The 19,233-nt window shown below is 42.8% G+C and overlaps 1 protein-coding gene across 1 annotated transcript; it reads right to left on the bottom strand.

Moving 5' to 3' along the window:
* Window positions 1–1,118: 1,118 nt before the first annotated feature.
* On the bottom strand, window positions 1,119–13,945 carry phldb2a (pleckstrin homology-like domain, family B, member 2a). Its single transcript, XM_079171757.1, has 16 exons — window positions 13,826–13,945; window positions 11,953–12,914; window positions 11,484–11,816; window positions 8,471–8,605; window positions 8,072–8,209; window positions 6,942–7,088; window positions 6,049–6,159; window positions 5,877–5,966; window positions 5,581–5,712; window positions 4,476–4,575; window positions 3,883–4,078; window positions 3,358–3,448; window positions 3,122–3,268; window positions 2,800–3,019; window positions 2,549–2,634; window positions 1,119–2,344 (listed from the first exon to the last, which is right to left on the bottom strand). The coding sequence occupies exons 1-16, from the start codon at window positions 13,878–13,880 to the stop codon at window positions 2,204–2,206; spliced, it is 3,084 nt and encodes a 1,027-aa protein (XP_079027883.1). The 5' UTR covers window positions 13,881–13,945; the 3' UTR covers window positions 1,119–2,203.
* Window positions 13,946–19,233: the final 5,288 nt, after the last annotated feature.

Below are 19,233 nucleotides of genomic sequence, written 5' to 3'. Positions count from 1 at the left end.
GTCAGCATTCATTCACATGATTTTACAGTAATGTGTCTTTCAGGCTTATAAGTGATGGTGACAACAGCCTTGAGTGAAGTACAAACAGGGAACACGTTGGAATAAACTTTTTGATTAAGTTGTCTCAGAGTGCATCTATTTATAGGTTGTTTGTGTGTCTTCCAGTCCAGCCCCCCTTTGCCCCAAATATCTTATAGAAATGACAGCACCCATAGAGCCCTGAGGCCACCCTGGCTTTCTGTGGTCTGCATGTGTTTGTGTCTACTTCTGCCTCTGGAGAGACGATGCGCCTCTTTAGAACCTAATTTAGCATGCTTCATTCTGTGTTTCCATGCCAACCCCACTAGGTCAACCAATGAGAGGCCGAGGCGAGTGTCGAGAGGAGGAGTTAAAAAACACGAGCGCCTTAATGAGCGCACCCACTGTACACATGCTAATAAGACCAGTTATTGCTTTATGCACCATTTTAAATTGAATTATTGAATCTATAACACTCAGAATAATGATTCACTTTAATGACATATTTGACATTGAGAATCAATTTGCTTCCAAACTGTTTTTGCATTGACCTGAGCTGAACCAGCCACGCAGAACAAAACCCAGCAATGCTGAATTTTCTGTGATGTAGTGAAACCGAAGACACACATACTACATATGCATATGAAGGCTAAAAGAGATGTATTGAAATGTATTGAAAAAAGGATGTACTGTAGATAATATTACATGACTAAAACATCTGAGACATTGTTTCCAGATATACGGGTAGCTGCTGAATTAGCAAAAGAATGCCACAGTGATACTGGAATTGGCTCTAATAAATAAAATGACGACTCCTTTAAAAGGTGTAAGGATATAATAAGGCCTTAGAGTACCGTGATGATACTTTATATCCGTGTAAAGATAAAAGCTATGGTACTCAATACACAAAGTAAAACTTCAGCAAAGCAAGAGCCAATTCATCCGACCCGGTTTCAGAAATCATAACATCATTATACTGCAAGTGTTCAACAGGCAAAGTAACCAAATCACTAATATGATTTATAATCAACATTATTTATTCATATTCATATTGAAACATGGCAAATGTCAATTATTGAAAAAAACGTTAGCATAGAGTCGATTAAAATTGTCATTGTTTGTATACAAAATATTAAATATTAAATGCATAAAAAATATATGTAAATGCGGTCATTTGTTTGGTTTCAAGACTTGTGTCTCATACGGTGGACGACAGTTTGCAGCTGAGATGTTAACATGACGGATACCTCCGTTCACTGAGAAGCATCCAGGACGGGCAACAAACAACTCATCTGCAACCCTGTCAGCTCCGCAGCCTCCTCTGCACTCTGCAGTCTGTAAACCAACAGCTGGTCACTTGCTGTCGAAGGGATCTTTCACTATCAAACACAGTCAGACTGTTGTAAAGAGGCAAAGAACATACAGATCGAACACATGGATTTGACTAAACATTCAAACGTGCTGTGAAAGTGATTTCTGTCTTGCTTCCAAAAAGCAGATATTATATTGATATGCGTCTGTTTATAAATGCACTTATTTGATATATAAGCATTAAATGGATCATTGATGAGTATGGTCCTACTGCTGAGGGCATTACGTCATTTCAGTGCAATAACTCTGCACTGAGGACCTCTGCTGGTGAAAAAACATAATGAGTAACACGCGGGTGATGGAGAACATACACAGCGTCACTGCTGCACAACATGTCCTCATCCTATCAGGCCTGCAGCCTCTACTATAGAGGGAGCTAGCTGCACAGTGGTAGGCATGAAACACAGTGCCATTGTGGTTTCTGATCATTTAGAAGCTTTCCTGATCACGTTTTAACTGCCAAATATAAAAGGGAGAGTGTGACACAAGCAGAGATTTTGTTTAAGGAAGTTGGGAAAGAAACCTACTAAATTAGTGCAGATTTTCTGACGCTTCAGCCTCTCTCGGTACAACAAGAATAACTAAGTAGCTTAATTATGAAACCTGTATATCAAGTGTTTTGATATTATACATGATTACATTATAAAGTGTGCTTTTGAGCATGAGTTGTAGGCTAAAAATAATACAAGTGTAAACAGAAGTTCATTTTATGTTGACCCGATGAACATCAATCTCAGCGTTACATTGATACGAGCAGACCGCCGACAACGTTTTACGAAATTCAGGGGTGTGGACCCTCATCTGTCGGGATCTGCTACACCATGAAATGCATGTGTCCTTCTGCACCCGTAACCATGACATCCATCCAGATACGCATGGCCTCGGGCGACGGAGCCACCATGTAGTACACCCGATCGTGGGTCTTCACACTGAACGTCAGCGAGGGGTTGGGGCTCTTGGGTGCAAAAGTGAATGTAATGTTGATATAAAAGTGAAATAAGAATAGAGCGGTGAGAGGATGTATGTGTGGGAGGGAGAGAGACAAATGGAGGGAGAAAAGCAAAGGATAAACAGATGTCAACATTACTCAAAGTAAATGAGGCGTGTAGACAATCCCACAAACTAAAAATCACAGACACAGGCACATAAACGGACTTACTTTGTGTGCATTCTTCAAATGGTCATAGTACACCTCCTCTATGGCTTGGAAGTAAATGACTCCTTTCACCTTGGTCTCATGTTTGTCTGCAGCGGGTAAACAGAACCGACAACGCTGAGATCAAAGCTCGGTCTCAGCTTACCAAAGTGTCCCGGGCATAGTTTAAAAGTGACATCACTTGTTGTAGAAACGTTGTCTCACATCTTAAACTGCACATTTTCAACAGACGACTCAAAGCGAGAGTGGCTCACCTGCATAGTAAGTGAGCGTCCTGCGATTCTGGTCGAAGACAAACCAGCGCTTCTTCCAGGTCTTAATCTTGCCTCCCATTTTGACCAGGAAGCCTCGACAGGTTTTATCAGTGATGGCCAGATGGAAGCAGGCATCTGGGTTGTGTCCAGCTGCCTCGATGTGGCCGTGAAGATCAAAGTCATCTTTCCTTACAGGGAGGTAGCGAGTCAACAGCCGCGACTATGGAGAAAGCAATTAAATAAGTATTTACACAAAGCTTATGGGGAAAAAAAACAACCCCACATCAGATTTCAACCTCTTCTCGTTAGTTATTCTAAATACCTGTGATCTTTGTTTCTCCCTGAGCTTCACTTCTCTCTCCACAAGTTTTTGTCTCCTGCTTGTCTCCTCCTGCAGTCGTTTCTCCAGGTCCTCCCTTCTTCGCCGCTCCTCCTCCAGAGCGTGCCTGCGCATCTCCATCTCACGCTCCTGCACAAGCCACATAGTGTAAATTACATCCATCATCAAACACACACATCCATAAACACAGGACGTTTTGGTCAGGTTTGGCCCATTACCCGATGCTCGAGGAGTCTTAGTTTATCAGCCTGGGCCTCTCGGAGTAAACGCTCCATCTCCTCGATCTTTACCATATTGGACATACTGGCGCTGATGGAAAATGGAAAACACAAAGTTGTCAAACACGAGAAGAACCAGATTCTTCTGATAAGGGGAGAATACACTCCTGTTTGTGGAACATACTGTATATGATAAGCTAAAACAACAAAAAAAACATCTAGGTGATAAAATACACTGTAACAACCCCCCCCAGCCAGCATAAGGAGGGCTAGATATCATGTGGATATGTTTGTCTCTCATCTGACACAAACGCAGAGCATCACAGCCTCTTCAAAAGCCAAAAGCATTTCCCCTTTCTGTTTTCTCTTCGGAATATCTCTCCTGATCATCTTCTGCAGCCATCATGCGCCAACTTCTTTTCTAAAAATACAACTCTTCTTCTTCTGACTCACACATATATTTGCTCCGTCTAAACTTTTCAAAGTAAACCTTTCATCTGTACGCCGTGGTGCTTTCTCTCTGACCTGGAGATGTTGTCTGGGGAGCAGGCGGAGAAGCTGGTCTCCAGGCTGTCAGAGCTGTCCACACTGACAGTGTCTGAGGCCTGGCTGTGGTCCAGGTAGGTGAAGGAGTCCAAGAACACGCTGGGCTCAGAGACCATCCTGCTGCAAAAATCACTTCTTCTCTGTCTGTCTTCATTCATGTGTGCATGGCTGTTGCCTGCTGACAGAAGGAAATATTACAGTTAGAAAGTGGAAATACCCTCAGCAGGCATGATCTAAGTGGGATAGCAACTTCTAATATCTAATGAAGTATACATAGATCACAAGTACTGCCATTACCAATACAGACACTCTGGATGTGTTACAAGTTTTGAGCAAGCTGTGCAAACAAGTCATTTGGCTAAAGATCACAAACTCCTATCTGGTATAATGTACAGTAGACCTGTCTTTGATAACAGATGTGGACTAAATGTGTCTCCCTTTGTGCTGTGCCACAGATCATTGTAACAGTTCAACATTTCCTGTCCTACATGTATAACGCCTGAGGTTTAAAGCGGGCCACATAGTATAGATTTGATGCAGACACAATGTGACAGCCTGGCACTTTGACTCACTCTTGGGCAGGCGGCGGGTGCTCAGGTCCCGGGGGGAGAAGCTGAAGTTTTGTGGGACGACGCTGCCACAGCTGGAGCTTTGAGACAGAGGCAAGTGGGCCTGAGAAGGAAACATCAGCACAAATGCTGTTCAGGATCAGACTCTACAACCTTCACATAACTACAAACTAGATGAGCTGGATGGGTGTTGCAAGCCAGACTGGGTGGACCATTCTCTAGAGACAAGCAGTTAACATTTTTTTGGATACAAGTAATGAGGGCAGTGAAAATCCCCTTTTCTGCAGTCCAGAATCACAATGAGCACCATTTAAAAAAACAAAACATGTATAAGTTTTATTATCACTTAAGCTCTGCGTCTGTCCACAGCTAAACTCACATTCTGCTGCAGCAAACTGCGTGCTATTTGGAGTGGCCAGTTTACGGCTACATGCTCAAGGACCTATAGTGGTTGTAGTGACTCACATTTTCTTTGCTTGTTTTATACTGCCATTGACTGCCTGCTGACTCCTCACACACCCCCACAGGCCCCCAGCCGGTAGGGGCCACTAGTGATAACACAGCTGAGTGCATCGCCGAGCCCCAGCTGCTACTCTGTGCCAAGAGACACAGTTGGGGAGAAAATAGTTCACTTTGGTTGTTTTGGACGTTGTGTTTTTCTAACAGCCAACAGCTAACAGAACTACAAGCGCGCACACTGCTGTACATCGCCCCCCACTCAGCTGCCGCTACGCGTGCAGACAGCTTAGTGCATTTTTTGTTGTTGTTAAGATTGTGTGAGATGTCTTTTGCTGGCGTACATTGGCACTTGTTTTTGAGTTTGACTGCAGTGTGTTTCATGACGCCTTACAGCCCATTAATGTCTGTGTTAGTCAATTGTGGGTCGTATTCATTCAATCGCATAGCACAGCAGGGGTCGTTTGCAGACACACCTGGCAGAGATCTGCACTCTACAGAGTGCACCTTTCGAGTTCTTGCTGTAAGGCCTCTACTATAGTATTACAGTGTGCTTTAAATACAATAAATACTAATAGCTCTTTCAAACAACCAGCTTGATCCTACTGCCTTCAATGGCTGCTAAGATTACTTTTGACAAAAAGGTAATAACCTTGGGAGGAAGCGTGCGTCCCAGGGATCGGCCATAAGGGGTGAGGAGCTGCTGGCTCCTCTTATGAGGTAGGCTGTCACTCGGGTGGCAAGAGTTTTCCTTGTTGCTTCTTCTCCTTTCCTTCAGAGAGTGCTGCAGTGACGACAGAAATCAGAGGAATCACAAAGGATAAGAACGGATACAAATAACAGGACATCACATCAGAGACACTGAAACTTTGGTCATTCACTGTGTGACAGAGGAGCACTCTGCTGGTGGAAATATAAAGTGCCATTGAAGCTGTAACTTGAACCGACCTCTTTCATGGCTACAGGGTTGTTAGTGAAGGTCTGTCCCTCAGACAACTCTGCATACTTTCCTTCCAAAGACGCCAGTTTCTCTCTCTCCTGCAGACATCGGGATAAGATCTTCAAGTAAATGAAATCAAATAGTGAAACATTTAAATCAAAGAGTTGGTTTTTTTTTTACCTTCTGAAGCATGACGAGCAAATTGTTTTTCTCTCTCTGGAAGTTTTCTCTTTCTTGTTGAGCCTGTAAGGTAATCTGTGAGGACTGTTTCTTCAGCGTCATGATTCTTTCCTGTGAAAAAACAACAGCACAAGATCAATACACAATATCCTGCAACGTTAGAAAATAAATAATGTTGTCACATTAGCAGACACTGCACATGTGTTTTATTATGAAGCAGCAGCAGAAAGAACAAGAGCAAATCCTAATTGGGAACATTTTTCTGAGATATTTGTTTTTCTACAACTACGTCTTCTTTACACATTAATTTAATATCCTCACCCTCTCTGTGGAATTGCCCTTAATTGAAAAATCATTGAGTTCTTTCTTTAGTACTACGTAAATAGTGTTTCATGCTTACCAATTGTTGGTATTGCTGTTTCTTGTAATTAGTTCATGCTTTGTGCTGCATATCTCACAATTTTGCAGCTTTATTTTCATGCACAACCTGTAGTAAGATTAACGACAACAAACCACAATGTAGTAATTGAACAAAGCCAATATTTAAAATGATCACCACAAAAACCTTCTGCAGAGTATAAATGTGCTTCAACAGATCTTTTATTTGATATGATTTGAAAATGAAAGTAGATCAAACTCAGCACTTTGAGACGTCAACCTCTTAAATGAGAAGAGGGATATTTCTGTGGGCCTGTTACTGAAATCTGAGATCAAGACTTGCTTGAAGGAAACTGTTGTGTTCTGTCATCATGTTCCAAAAATACAGTCGTTTTTATACTGTAAATATTTCTGACCGGATAGACATTTAAAAGTGATGCGGTGGCAGCATTACCTCGGATGTTAAACATGCAACACATGCTACATGCACACTCATAGAGCCTCACTCTCCGTACCTTGCGTGTGACTGCAATACGCTGGCAATCGGCGATCTCTCGCAGCAGCTCTTGGCTCTGACTCTCTTTTTCTTCATCCTGATTAATTTCTCTCTCCAGCTTCTGAAACTCCAAATCCTCCAAACTTTTAGTCTGCTCCTCAGTGTCCTGAGAAACAGCACAGATGCAGACATAATACCCCAATACAGTAAATAACAGCACATAAATAGATGAGAATACTCTGTAAGAATCGGATCCACTATGGGCACAAGGAATGAACTATAAATTGTGCATGACTGTATGGAAATGGTAGCAGTTTTGGTGTTTTTAGCACAGTATTTAATGCTAATTAAACTTTAAGTATTTTACTTATTTTTTGGCAATGTAATAAGTGTTGAATCTCGTGTCCTTCCAAGAATTCAGGGTGATTTAGTTTTCCACCAAATTGGAGTCAGATGCGCTAACAGTTTTTTTTACACATGGTAACTATTTGGGGCCCTTCCCCAATGTGGGTATAAGAGAAGCCCGGGCAAGAACAAAAGTTGTGAATGTGAGACGGGAAGTAAAGGTAGGTATCCAGGATTACAAAGGACAAGGTCAAGATGGATGATAAAGGAGCAAAAAGAAACACATTGGGAATAAAAGAAAAAGCAGACTGCACAGGTGAAATAAATGAGATCTGATTCTGGGGAATACAGAATTAATGTTTTGTCCAGTTGAGTTTAGTGTTTAGTTTAGGTGTTCTGCTCAGTCGATCACAAGAACACTACTGCTGCAAAGAAAGCCAGCTAACAGGTCTATGAGAAAAACCTTGTTTTTTACCATGTTTGGAGACGCCTTTACGTCTCCGCTCTTTGTTCTCTGTTGCACATTTGGACAGTTCTCAATGAGGGTCTTTAATCAACTTTCCAAGCTGCTTTGCAGATCCCATTTGTGATGAACCCTCTTGATCTGGTGTTTTAAGCATTTCCTCTTGGAAACATCATTTGTTTGTTTGGTTTTAAAGGAAATGTAACTGAACCCCTGTTAGAGGAAGCTGTGGTTGAACTGAACTGATCCCTTAGAGTTTGCTTGAGCTGTTGCTTTAGTGCCTTAGAACCTGTGTCCACGTACTATGTCTGCCATGGCTTGATCGTGTTCTATATTTTCACCTGGGATTTCTCCGTGTGGCTCGTCTTGTCAATACTATGAATCTTTTTCTTAAGTTGGTCCAGAAGCTCCTTTTCCCTCTGCAGCTGGGTCATCTCCGACTCCTGTTCCCCCTCCAGCAGAGCACACTCCACCTCCATCTGCAGGAAACAGCAGCACAGAGTAAAAAAACTGCCATTGATAAAACCAACTTGATTAAATAGACAATCAAACAGCATGAGATCAACAAAAGACTGAATGCATGATTTTTGCATCTCACTTCATCAGCGTTACTATGATATGAAACTACTGCACAATGCTCTTAAGTTATCAACAAGTCGTCAGTTTATCTCACGCTACATGAGAACCAACACTATCAAGCTGTACAAGTGTCAGGTTATATGTTGCACTCTGCGGTCTACCTCTCGAACAGACTCCTCCATCTGGTTGTCCAGGTCTTTGATCTTCTGCTCCAACTCCTCTATGTTGTTCACAACTTGAATCCTCTCTTCCTCTATATGCGTTACTTCCTGTTTCAGCTGCACGCTCTCCAAGGCCTGTAGTGACATCAGGAATGCATACTTCATATTTTGGGAAAAATCCCCATCATAGGCTTCCCATATTTGATGAAAAAAATAGTTTTTTAAAACTTTTTTTCCCATACATACTGTACAATGGGTTGTTTAATAATTCGCCAGCATGTAGAATCCGTTATTTTGAAGACGTCAGCAGCTGCTGTTTTAACTCATCCAAAGCTGGATCGCTGACAACAGGGGCAGGATTCTTTTCTACTTGGTGTAATGGAAATCTCTATCAGTGCACTCCACTTCCAGTCACGCCATAGTACTCCCACATATTTCATCGTCTACCAACATCCTACAAACATACGTTCATGCTCAATCGTGGGTACATTTAAGAGAGCCTGTATTTTCAGGTATTCTTTCTTTCAGGATGATTGTTTTTGTGGCCGCGGCCTCATGTGGTCAGCAGCTCTAGGATTTATAGTTTCCCAAGCGGGTCGTGAGCGCTCTTTGCTCCTGCACATACTGCTCAGAGGAATGCAGATGGTGGAAGAAAGGGTATTTGGAGTCTGTAAACCTCTGTCACAATTGACACACTGCAGAAGTGATGGTCTCAACTTGGAAATCTAATTTCTGTAGCCTCAAAGTGTGTTTGAAAGTTGTATCTTTCATATAAAAGAATATTGATTGATGACCTGTGTTGATGTGTTCACTACATTCTGATCTTCACATCCATTTAGCCTCAGCATAAAAGTTCAAAACATCTGGAAAAACGCATGTCTTTACCATGCATATACACTAGCATTCTTCCACTCCCACACACCCGCACACAGTTGTGCATGCACGCACACACCCATGCACACACTAATTCTCCTCGGGATAAAGTCATTTCCTGTTCCCTCGAGTTGAGTGCAGCAACAAAACGAGGACTTCTTCATTAAAACCAGACCAAACCATTAGGTTGTTACTGCTCTAGAGGGAAAGAAAAGCTGCGCTTTTACAGAGCCAGTAACTCAGCAGCACTAGGACTGTGACAGTGGAGCCCGCATGGGAGCAAAAATCACAGCGTTTGATGCATTCTGTAGATTTATATTTGTAAATTAAACACGTTCATTCATTTCTCAGTATGCGCGGCGAGGCTTGACACTGTGACACATTCAAAAAAAATGTTGACAAAAGATGAGGTCAAATCGTTAAAGCTGTGAGGAAGTGTTGTGAGGAGCAGGTCTGGAGGCGGAGCTGTCTGAGGAGGAGCAGAAAGTAGGAGGGGCCTGGATTGATCAGAGCCTATAGATTAGGGGATTGAGTTCAGGTGTGAGCCCTTAACCATTACCTGCAGCAGCACCCTGGGGTCTACTGGCAACAATTGTTTGTGAAAATGTGACTTTATTTGCTCTTAGTATATTTACGTTTGCAGTACCATGATGATTGAGGTATTTATGTTAATTTAGAATGATGTACATTGTGTTAATTCTTGTCAGTTATAGGGTCGCCTGATATTTACTCCCCATGTATTAAATGTAGTTTAATTTCATTTCATTAAACACATGGTATACATTTTCTTCTGAGTTCCAGCCAGCATTGATTGTGCCAGCCTGACCTGCCCTACATCTCTACAATAAAATATAATTCAAGTGGACTCTTCCGGTGTCTCATTGTGCCTGAAGACTCATCCATCACAGCACCTGGTAATCCGCTAACCCTCGTACTGTGCTGAGTGAATATTCTACAGGAGGTCTTGTGCAACCGTGATTTTCCTGTTTGTATCTGAACATAAACAGGAAATGTACAAACTGCACACAGTTAACTGTAAAAAAAACTTGACGACAAGTCCAATGATTCTGAGGAATCTGCGATCACCCAGGGAGAGATTGTGTTGACTAATACTGTGACCATATGTGCTGTCAGCATATGACTCTGCGCCTGCACAACATGATGATTTTATTTGTTTTATTTGGACCAAATTACCCCCTTAAACCCTGCTGGTTGTTTCTTAGGTATATATGGACATTTTGTAATCTGCACCAGATTGTGTAATGGTGTTCTGTGGAAAGGGAAATGGAAAGCATTTATCCTGATCTTTCAAAAGGTAAACAAAGATCAACAAGCTATCAGCAGTCTGACGCACTGCATTCCACAGGAGGGGTTTGTCCCATTAGTCTCAGCCACAATTTGGTCCTCTCTTAACTCACTAACACTTACTCTGTAGCGGGAAGTAACTGAGAAGGCAAAGAAAAGATGGGAGGAAAGCAAGTAAGAGGACAAGATGTGAACACACTTTGAACAGAGGTCTCTTTCTCCACCAAAAACCTTCAGTCCAGGTCATACAGCCTAGAAAGAAACTTTACTTTATGCAGGTTCATAGTAGGAAAAGCCCAGATGTTTATAATAACAAAAGCTCTGTTCAGTTCAAGTGTCCCAGTGAACCCTGCCAGTGTGAACGCGAGTCAACACCATGGACTCTCAAACCAAAGCCGATAAGGGACTCAGATGTCATTAATTAAATCTCTTACACGTGTTAATTCACTGCTGTCGAACAGATATATGAAGAACATTTTTATATTAACGCTGGTTTATTCTCACTGGTTTACTCTCAGCTTTGTCTCTCTCGACCTAATTGCCAGCTGCAGCAAAACAAAACTGCACCAAGATTAGCAAAGCCGAATGTACATTTAATCAATTCAGCTTATGTAGTACTTGAAAACAGTTTACAATTAATTTAATTAAAATGCAGAATAAGTTACAGGTTTATTCCTTTATTGGTCTTTTAGCACTTTGCGGAAAACTCTACTGAATATTGAATATTTCTTAGACCTATAACTGTGATTTAATTTAATTCCTATTTGTCGATCCCCTCCTCCTGACCTGATGTTTATGCAAACCTGTCGATAGGCATGGCTTTGGATAACCTTACTTTGGCTCTGTGGTGGGTGGAGGGTGAGGCGGCACTGCTGTTGAGGCTGATAGCAGGTGAGTGGGACCTGGCCTCTCTGTAGCCGCTCTGCTGACGCTGGCTGACCCGCTGCTCCTCAGCGAGTTGGAAGTCTCTGGCTTTGGCTGCAAAGCAGCTCTCTGGAGCGGTGCTGCTGGGAGAGTCGGAGAACACTGACTCATCGTCTGACACCTGCAGCTTCTCCAGCTCCTTATTGATCTTCTGCAGGTCAGAAGCCGCTGAGCCCGCCGGCTCTCTCTCCACATGGCCAAACTCGGTGCACAGGTTTAAGATGGTCTCTAGACGCTGGCACTCCTGTAGACAGGTGATCCACACTTAATTATCTTACGTTTAAGGTTTTCACTGTTAACTCCTATGCTGTCAAACAAGGTGTTTAGAAGTTGTTAAATAAGTATAAAAGTGGATGAATCAGGGTGAAACAGAAACTCACCAATCTCTGCACTTTCTGCTCCCTGACTCGTTCGTCTCTCTGGTGCTGGTGATAGTCTCTCAGCTCCTCTTTGCCATTCAAAGAGCTGATGCTGCCCACCCGTTGTCCTGGACCCAGCCCACCCTTCCCAAAGGACAACCTCCTCTCTCCGAAGCCCAGGTCTAAGCCTGTCCCGTCCATATCTACACCCAGAGAGCTCAGAGAGGCCAGGCTGGCCCTCCTGGAAGTGCTGGGCATGCTGGCTGGTACTGTCACATCTGGTGGCTGCTCCAGGGAGGAGAGACTACGCCGCTGCCCCGCTGAGCCTCTGTGGGAACCCACTGACTGTCGTGACGGTAGCGACAGAGCAGGGGGGTCCGCTGCGTTGTGAAGCCGTGGCAGAGAACGACTATGCATCCCCAGGCTGTTGAGGGAGCCAGTTGAGTATTTCCTCTGCCGGGAGTCTCCTGCGGCTTTGCACTGAGAGTAGAGCCTGCGGCTCATGCGAGGGCTGGACGGCACGCTGGCTGCTCCACTTTTGACCCTGGGAGAGCGAGGTAGGTGTTGCCCATAAGAGGAGAGCAGAGAGCTCCCGTCTGCTGTGTTAGAGAGGAGCAGACTGTCTTGTGACTGGTGGCGAGAGTGGGAATGCCGAAGCAAGCCGTTGGGGCTCAGCTGGCGTTCCCCTTGGCGAGGCGACGGAGGCACGCTGCTGCTGGTCATGTAGGACAACGTTCTGGAGGCAGACGGAGGCCGTTCAGCATTGCCGAGCATCGACAGCGGCCTGGTGGACTGGGATCCAACAGGTGAAGGCACGCTGAGGTACTTGCGGTTGCACTCAGCCGCCCTCAAACTGGCCTCCAGAGCACTCTTCCTGCGCTGCAGCGTCTCCATCAGGTCCTGTAGCTCTGCCTTAGAGCGAGAGCCCCTCAGCAATGACCCACCCACTGAGCCACTGCTGCTGCGCTCAATCTTTACACAATCTGTAGAAAAGAGAGAGTTGGCAGAGCATGAAACCCTGTCCCTTTTTGGACTGTGTGAGAGTCTGGTTTAATGTAGCCCATTTAATAAGCACCAGCTCAGCTATCACTCATGTGCTGAGTAAGGGGGGGGGGAACCAGTGAAGAATGTACGCTCATACAGTTCTGAGCCCAACACAAACATGGGCTCAATCAGTGGCTCAGCTTCTTCTAAAAATGGAAGAATGCTGGTGGACCAAGACAAGCTAGAATGCATCATAGTCTCGACTGCAAGAGAGTTCACTTCCACCCCAGCCCACAAATCTGAGCACGCAGTGTGTGGACGGTGCCCTGAGTCATCACGGGTGGCTGGATGCTGAATCTTTAGAGTAGTGATATTAAAGAGAATGTCCACATCCTGTACTCCTTTGTCACAATTTAATCCTGGTTAGCTGCGTCAAACAAAACTTGGCTTATTAACTTTCTATTCATTTTGTTATAATATCGAACTGCTTGTCAGAGAACATAAAGGAAAAAAGCTAGTATCTTGCCAGAGCTAAATCGCAGCATTCTGCTTGTTTTTTCATTATTTCCTCATTAGAGGAAAACTTGTCTAAACCTAGAAGCCCTTAACGTCTTGAACATGGACTGTTGCAAAAAGAGCTGTTCCAGGTTAAGGAAGGTTATCCAGATAACTCCATAAACCAGCTTCATGGAGCACTAAACTACTCCACATATGATAGTTTGTAATTGAGCTGAATCTGTTCTTTGAACTCAGGCGGAGCACAGATTTGATTAGTGTATGCGACATGCAACCAAATGTATAATCTAAAACTGTAGATTACTGTGAGATTCACTGCTGAATGACCAAATAGAAATGATCAATATCAAGAAAATATAACCAGAAAACAAAAGTATCTTGAAAGTTGTCTTACCTGAGCTGTAGCCCAGTGTGGCCACAGCACTCCTCTGAGGAAGCATGCTGTTCATCACACTGACCTCCTTTTTCTGATTCAGTCTGAGGATGCAGGAGTCAGCTGGGACCTACGTGCTTTGTTCCCTGAGAAGAAGAAAAGGGAGAGGATCAATATGAAACTCCCACAGCAGGAACAAAATAGCAACTTCTTTTTGCTCTTAATATTGTCAAAAAGGCTTGTACCGGATTCACCCATTGAAATACAAATATACTGAACCAGTTCAACTTTCCCTCCTAACAGCAGTATTCCTGCAACATCATACAGAAGCATCTTTCAATGTAGAAACAAAAGAATTTCAAGCAACATCACAGGAAGTTGAATCCATGCCTTGCGGTCCCTCAAAGCAACCTCTTACAACTCTACAACAATACCTCAATTCAAGCAGATATGTCAGATGTGCATATTTAAACGGAAAGAAAAAAAAAAAACTTTCCTAAGGACTAAGTTGGAAAACAGATCCAGAGGAAAGTTTTCTACGCCTGGCTCAGTGTCACCAACAAAAGCCAAGTCTGAAAGCGCTCTGCACCTTAATCTATGTTTAAGCCTGAAGCTCATGACCAGACCTCAAAGGTATTCCCTCACACTCATTCAAACAGCAGCCGAACATATACAAAAATACCAAATATTTGCAGGTTGTATCTTAACAGCTTCAAATGTTGCTTTATTTTCACTATTTCATAGCATTATAAATTAGATTTTTTCCAGTGAAAACATTGAGCAGCCAACATTCGAAGAGAAAGTGGTTCTCTCTCTAAGAAAAGGAAAGCTGAAATAAATAACTATCACCACACTCCAGGTCGTAACTAAAACAATCTGATTGAGTAAGGATATTATTGGTTCCAGTGATACAACAGAGGGATTTTAAAAGTCAGACGTTGTTTCCTGAATCCACACACACACACACACACCGCAGAGAAAGACAGAGATGGCTGATCCAAGATTTTCTGCTCCTGCTGTCTGGAGAGAGGGCCTACAGGAAGTAGGGTGTCCTTTTACAGTCACACAATCAATCAGCATGAGTTCATTCTCCAGACCTCCTGGAAAAAAGAAAACCCCGGCCTCACGTCAGGAGCAACCGTTTTTACGGCTTCACCCAGATTACAGCCAGTTCATAAACACAGAGATGTAAAAAGATAAAATGTTTTTTTCATGTCATGTGTGGTAACACGGGGAAGATGAATACTTTCTCATTGAATAAGTCTCACACCGTTGTTGCATTTCAAGTCTCACTTAGTAAAAGAAATAAAAAAAATCTGGGGTTTGCAAAAGAAGTTTGCTTTAAAAATACAAAAATGCAAATACTCTCTAGACATGTTTGTTTTGGATCAACTTCTCGATTAATCGACTAATTAGTTTTGATCTAAACTCAATGCACTGCTTTTACAATAAACCGGTTCAACATCAGGCATCAACCAAATGAACAAACACACAATTGGGGATGTACTCAACAGTTTGAAATGATGATCACTGTTGGCCCTGTAAATTATGTTGTGTCATTTCCCAGCAATGTTAAGAAATAAAACCACATTTTTTTCTTTTAACAAAGACAGCTGTAACAGCTCAAATCCATTCCCTTGACTGTTTGCACATTTCCTTTTTAGCACTAGCTTGCGACATTTACATTGACATGAGTCACGAAAAAACACAATTCCATTCAAACCATTTGATGCATATTGTCACAGCCCTGCACTTGGCAACAACTGTGCATGCAGCAAGCCCGTGTAGGCTGCTTAAGGTCTGACACATAGCGGTGTCAACTACACAAAATGCAGCCGTGCGGTTCTCCCGGAGCATCACTGTTTGTATCGACATTTAGGCGCAGACTGCATCGACTTCTGCGTTAAAAGAAAAGCGACTGACCTTTGATTTCTGTCCAATTCACATAGTTGCGCCTGAGTTTGTTTGCGTGTCTGTTGCTGTTGAAGTCCTCTCCCTCTCTCTCTCTCTCTCTCTCTCTCCGTATGAATCATCAGAGTAACGTCTTCCTATGACAAAGGATCATACAGGAGACCCTCTCCCCTCCCACCTCAACTTTTAGATCAGACTCCTCTCGCCAAAAGGGAGAGACAGAGAGAAAGGGAGAGAGAGAGAGAGAGAGAGAGAGAGAGAGAGAGAGTATGTTTACTTTTCAGCATCAGGCCCCATTGCTGCCTCTCTCTGGTTAGATAGAGAATTGCTTCTATGTAAAAAGGCAAGAGGGAAGAAGTGTATACGCATTATCACCCAGTTATAGCTTTAATTATGAGTGTCTTCAAATGAATTAGTATGTTTAATCCCCTCTGCACACCTCCGACCTCACAATCACCTCTAAACTGCAGTATCCTGTTATCATTCAATTATATTCCAGCATGAAACAGGTTTGAGTGAGTAACTGCTAACCTGTAACTTGTCACGTGACAGTGTCCAATCTCCCTTTTTCTCTCACCACCTTCTTTAAACCTTCATAGACTGAACTCTCTGCACGAGAGTTGTTTGTTTTTTTGCAGTCCAGCCATTTGTTCACAGAGAAATTAGACTCTTCAGTTCTCACACAGAGGAGTCTTCTCACAATGTGTGTTCTAGAAGAAAAAGCAAAAGCAGGCAAGTAGTGCTCAAAGCTGTAAAAAAAAAATGTTGACCCTTAGATTGTTGTTTCAGCAGTATGTGGAGGTAGGAGGAGGCCCCATCGCTGTGTTTGAAACGGAGCCAACCTCACTCCCCCTCCTAACTGTGCAGACAGAGAGTGAAAAACCCCTCACAGGCAGAGACATAACCCACACAGACACGAGGAGCATAACTAATACTCTGGTCATTATTGGTCTCATACGTTTTTATTTCATAAGTTGGTGTAAAACTAGTGGATAGAACGTAGAGAATTAGGTAGCAAGTACAGAGACCAGAATGAATGAAAAGTTACTTTGGAAAAATCCCCCTGAATCCCCCTGAAAATCTTGAACCATCACGCGAAAAAACTCCAATTACATCATAGGGAGGGGGCTGCGGCGTGCAGCGTCGACGAGATGATTACTTCCAGACACAGCGCTGGAGTCTTTGTCATAAAAGTGCGCACACACACACACATACACACACGTCTGTCTGCCTCACCCCCCCCCCCCCCCCCCCCCTCTCTTGTTCTTTACCGTTTCAGGAAAGTAAAGTGACACATATAACTCCCGGGAGGGTCTCATGTGAAAACGGGGACACTTTAAATGTATTGCCAAAACAAAGATTTAATTGTCATAGAGCGCTGGAATGTTACTCCACTTCCTGTCCAAAGAAGGTTGTTAAAAAAAAATTAAAAAATATTCTAACGCAACCACATATGTTGCATATGTATGCATTTTTTTTAAAAACTATACTGAAACCATGTGTAGAGTGAATGTGGTGATTTGGAGTGAAGGCAGTGGAAAAAGAATGGAGGAGGGGGAACGAAAAAAAATAAATGGTGTCAGATTGTGGGAGTGGGTGTACGATCAACTCTGGTAATTGTCGGAAGGTCTGAGTCAAGAGCGTTTGTCTCACTCAATCACAAGAGTCCAAGGTCAATAGGCAAGTTTTAGGGTTAAATGTGGTGATGTTGGATGTCTTCAAACTGGACTTTGGCCTTGTCGACTCATCCTGCACTTTGTTCTCTCTGATCTAAACTCATGTTTCTTATCTGCCCTCGGATATTTTGGCACAGTGGCACAAAACAGTTCCTGTGACCACTGATGACAACATGAGCCAGCCCCAAAGCCCTTTTGTGGAGTCACAAGGTTTGTTTATTGTCAATGTTTGTATCCACACGACATATCCATAAAGGAAATGAGAAGGATGTCGGCCTTTAGTGAACATAACCCACATCACAGCTATCTGCCGGCTTTATCTCGATGACCAGATCCAGTTTAATTTGAAAAGTGGCCAATTGGCTTTCTGTAAGTCCACTTGAAACCGCTGAACAAGATGTTTGGGTGTTTGAGTCAACTGTTATCCAAAAGATAACAGCTGACGTTAGTGGGAGGAAACTCCTCTCTGTGCACTCTGAAAAACAACATATTTTGTTCCTTCTGTTTCATCATGAAACCTTACTGTCAACCTTGAATGATTTAATTGTTAGATAGCAGAAAGTGAACCTTGAATATCACCAACGAAAAATGCAACAAACACATTTTTGTACAGAATTGGAAAATGTGAGCGCAGAACAGAAAATTGTGCAATAAGTATCTTTTTATTTTAAAAGGCAGTTTTTTAAAAGACCGTTTTTTCATGGTATACCAGTATACTGATTGTGAATAGATGGCAAGACACATGCTCTTGATACCTTTCACAGAATCCCTTGTTTGATCTGGATGGGTCTGTTTGTTGGAGCTATTTATATGTGCATTAACCTCCACTGCGAGTTGCTCATATGGCCAGAGGATTTTATTCTCTTGAAGTTCATGATATATGATGTCCGGGCTCAGTGTTCCCAAACCCATCCCTCTCTAGACTACTGGATAGCAGCCCATCATTTCCCTCCACAGGTGGTCCTCCCGGATTTCCTTCTTGTTCTATTTTAGTAGCTGGTGGTAAAGCCGCAGTGCAGTCGTCCACTGTGTTTGACGTACTGCCTGCCACTTCATCCTGTGCTTCAAACTGTAGTTGTAGTCTGTTGCAATCAACTCCACGTTGTCCAATTATGTATGAAGCCGTGGTGTTTAGATGTTTGTGAAGCCCAACTTCAACAAAACCCGCTCCATTGAATCTATGCGAGGCACTTCTGGTCTCCATTGCTGTAATGGAGAGAAAATCCAAATGAGTTCAACAGCAAAATGTGTCGGTACACTACACTTGAATTTAATTTTCAATGTGTCAATTTTGAACACAAGTTGAGCTGTTGCATTTGCAATATCACTGCTTCCACTGATTTTTTTTTTTTTTTAATTAGCTGGATATCTCAATTCTGCTTCAGCTTCATTCTGCTATCTTTTTTGGTATTTGGTCCAACTACGTTTTCTCCCAGTTTACATTTTCACCTTCACTCCTGCAGGGATCTTTTTCAACATATTTTGATTATGCAGTCAAAAACAAACAAACTTCAAATAAGAGCTGCCCTGCAAAATGACTTTGCCAATAGATCCTGTTGCTACAGCACTCACTTCAACTCTTGCGTTCCTATCCCTCATAAATCAGATCTGGATCCAGATGCAGTTTCACTTACTTGTAAACAACCTTTCTACTGTTAAACATGCTGATGATTAGAGTGCAGCTTTGGCAGTGGTGGGGTTTTGTGTGAATGCTTTCTATTTTATATCTTAAGATAACAGCAGACGACACTGCCGAATGCAAAGAATTATAGCTTTGAATCATAAATCATGTCTCGGCTACAACTGCTTCATGCATTTACCTTTCATCCCTTTTCATCATAA

Source organism: Pholis gunnellus, assembly GCF_910591455.1.
Source record: "Pholis gunnellus genome assembly, chromosome: 13".
NCBI classification, from domain to species: Eukaryota; Metazoa; Chordata; class Actinopteri; order Perciformes; family Pholidae; genus Pholis; species Pholis gunnellus.
Note: the sequence above shows the minus strand (reverse complement) of the source record. Positions and strands in the feature narration are given on the sequence as shown.

Excerpts from the sequence above, each read along its gene's own strand:
- phldb2a (XM_079171757.1), bottom strand. The coding sequence starts at position 13,880 with ATGAACAGCATGCTTCCTCAGAGGAGTGCTGTGGCCACACTGGGCTAC. Across the intron at positions 4,576-5,580 it reads GACGCACGCTTCCTCCCAAG|GCCCACTTGCCTCTGTCTCA; the intron begins GTTATTACCTTT and ends TTTCCTTCTCAG. Across the intron at positions 3,020-3,121 it reads GGGAGAAACAAAGATCACAG|TCGCGGCTGTTGACTCGCTA; the intron begins GTATTTAGAATA and ends CTTTCTCCATAG.